The sequence below is a fragment of the Oryzias melastigma genome, linkage group LG16 (genome assembly GCF_002922805.2).
Source record: "Oryzias melastigma strain HK-1 linkage group LG16, ASM292280v2, whole genome shotgun sequence".
Classification (NCBI taxonomy): domain Eukaryota; kingdom Metazoa; phylum Chordata; class Actinopteri; order Beloniformes; family Adrianichthyidae; genus Oryzias; species Oryzias melastigma.
In genome coordinates, this window is record NC_050527.1 from 4,970,516 (window position 1) to 4,973,505 (window position 2,990).

At 38.0% G+C, this 2,990-nt stretch overlaps 1 protein-coding gene across 2 annotated transcripts in view; it reads left to right on the forward strand.

Annotated features, from left to right (window-relative positions):
* Window positions 1-351: 351 nt before the first annotated feature.
* The window catches only part of LOC112143688 (carcinoembryonic antigen-related cell adhesion molecule 1), a 7,210-nt gene continuing 4,571 nt past the window's right edge, over window positions 352-2,990 (forward strand). For both annotated transcript variants that reach the window (XM_036215956.1, XM_036215955.1), the window contains exons 1-4: window positions 352-471; window positions 572-886; window positions 2,055-2,327; window positions 2,432-2,689. In XM_036215956.1, coding sequence (XP_036071849.1) covers window positions 429-471; window positions 572-886; window positions 2,055-2,327; window positions 2,432-2,689 — 889 coding nt within the window. In that variant the 5' untranslated portion in view covers window positions 352-428. The remainder of the gene's footprint in view (window positions 472-571; window positions 887-2,054; window positions 2,328-2,431; window positions 2,690-2,990) is intronic.

Here is a 2,990-nt window from a genome sequence, read left to right on the forward strand (position 1 = left end):
TCAAAACTCTAAATTTATTTAACATGATTCTTGAAACAGGTCCCTGACGTACATGAGTGTGGCCCCCGGGGATGACATGGAATGTCTGGCTGACCAAACTCTCCATTCAACCAACTTAATCTCTATAGCAAAATATAAATGTTTTATTCAGATGATCATGTCCAATGTTTTTATCCAGTTTAGCTATTTCAATTCACAATGTACTATTATTATTATGATTATGCAAATACATATTGTTACCACTAGAGGGAGTCTTTTACAAGCTGAAAGCAATATCATGAGTAGCTGTGGTATCTGTAGGAGGGACTGTGACTTAGTGGGCTGCACTTGGTGTTCAAGTAGTCTCAGCCGATTGTAAAAAGATTTATTCATTATAACACGCTGAGACACAGGGAATCAGGTTGTGGAATAGACCTCGGTGGCACAAAATGGCAATACTAACCTGTTTTATCCTTTCTGTGGCTTCTACAGGTAAATAAAAATATGTTAAAATAAGTAGTCCTGCTCTAGAGCAATAACCTGAAACATCCATTGTATTTTTTGTTTATTGCAATATTTGCTCCTTTTTTAGGTTTAACTGAAGCAGCTGGGATTTTACCAGATGGTCCTTTGAATGCATCTGTAGGAGGATCAGTGTGGTTTAACACAACTCTGACTGAAGCAGACGGACCATTTATCTCAGTGATCTGGACCTTTAATGTTACCGATTTTATAATAAGCTACAATCCAAGTTCAACGGATATTTTCCCAGCCTATCAGGACAGGATCTCCTATGTTTCATCTACAGTATCTCTGGAGCTCAGAGATCTGACCCTGAAGGATGTAGGAGAGTATAGTGTTAATGTTGTACCAAATGGGGGAGGAAGAATCAATCTGGACATTTACGGTAAACAACTATTTTGATCATATATTTCTTTATTCTTTGTTTGTCCACACAACAAATGTGTGAGGTGGAAACGTATATTCTCCTGATTCACACTGAATCTTTAAGGTTTAGCTGTCTTAAATTAGTGGAGCTCAAATACAATTTTCCTGCTGCATCTCCTTTCCTTATGAAGGTTCCTTGGGAGTCATTTTGATATATTCTCTCACAGCTCCAGTCTCCTCTGTAACAGTAACTCCTCAGCAATCTGGAGATTTATGGTATAGAACTATTTTAACTAAATATTTCTTTATGCTTGTTTCTACAACAAATGTGTAAAGGGGAAAGGTCAAATTTTAAGGCTCCTGATTCACACTGAAGGTTTAAGGATAAACTATATTAATCTAGTGGATTACAATACAACAAAACTGCAGCATTCTCCTGTATCTCTTTTCCTTATGATGGTTCCTTGGGAGTCATTTTGATTTCCTCCCACAGTTCCAGTCTCCTCTGTAACAGTAACTCCTCAGAGTGCAGACTTGGTTGAGTTCAGCTCTTTCAGTCTGACCTGCTCCTCCTCTGGTTCCTCGCTGTCCTTCATCTGGATGAACAGCAGCTCTGAGGTTACATCCAGTGACAGAGTTCAGATCACTGATGGAGGCTCCACTCTGACTGTAGTCGATGTGACTCGCTATGATGAACAATCATACAGGTGTCGTGTGTTTAATCCTGTCAGTGAAGGCATCAGTGATCCAGTCAACATCTTAGTCAGCTGTGAGTTCTTCATCCTCATCTTCAAACTAAATCAAATTTTATTTATAAAGCATGTTTTACACTAAAGTAACACAAACTGTTTTCAGTTGAAGGGAATGCAGCTTATTTTTCTATAAAAAATGTTTTGGGGATTTTTTTATTATTAATGTTGACTTTCCCAGAATAATAAAACAAGTCCGACTTTGGATCAGGAAAGTTCTGCTAAGTTCACACTGAACGCAATTTGCGTGCTCCGCCCCTCTTTTTCCGTACATCACATTTGCTGCATGCCGCCTTTTAAAATGTGTTCCAGCTTGACACATGGCTGCGTGTAGGAAGAGCTAACAGTTAATGTTTTTAGCCTGGTTGCTTTATGGAGCTGTGTCTGTGTATATCTCACAATTTAAATAGATTCTTAAATAAAGTTTCTTATCACCAGAGAAAATCTCCGGAGTTTCCATCAAAGCATCAACAGAACAGATTATTGAGGGGAGCTCTGTCACCTTAACCTGTGAGGCCTCTGGATCTTCACCCAGCAGAACATGGAAGAAGGACGGATCAGATCTGAACTTGTCTGAAAACGTGACACTTTCTGAAGACAACACAGTCTTAACTTTTAAAGCTGTGAAGAAGGAGAACAGTGGAGAATATGTCTGTCTGGTCAGCAATCCTATCAGCAGTTCTGAGGCCAAGTTCACCATTGTTGTTAACTGTAAGTAAAAAGATAACATGAAACAAATCTACAAATGAAACATTAATACATTTGTTTGATGTTTGTTCTGACAATTTCACTACAAAATGTTTATTTTTTTCCAGATGGACCAGAAAATGTTCAGATTGAAGGTAAAGATCTGATAAATGAAAACGATCAGATCAAGTTGATCTGTTCTGCTGAGTCCACTCCATCTGCTACATTCACCTGGAGACTGAATGGATCAGAGATCATTGGAAGTTCTGCTGAGTTCCTCAAAGAAAAGGCACAAAGTTCTGACAGTGGAACCTACACTTGTGAAGCAAAGAATACTGTCACTGAGAAACAATCAACAGCTGAACATGAACTCCATGTTCAAACAGGTAAAAACATCACTGACTTCTCACAAGATTAGTTTAGTTTGATAAGAATAATCTTTCATTCAGTCTTGCAATCAGATCAGAGTAAGAGAAGGTTTGATTTAAGAGAAATTTAGAAAAAAGGGGGGTGGGGGGTGTCATTAGTTTTCATAAAAAACATGATTTCTTTTTTAAATCCTTCCTTTGTGCTGTCTCTGATATAAACCCTCTCATGCATGAATTATGATCAAATCAGTTAGTATTGTTCTCACCAAGTGTGTTTATTCATCTTCAGGGATTCAGATTTGATTCACAGTTTTAAAGT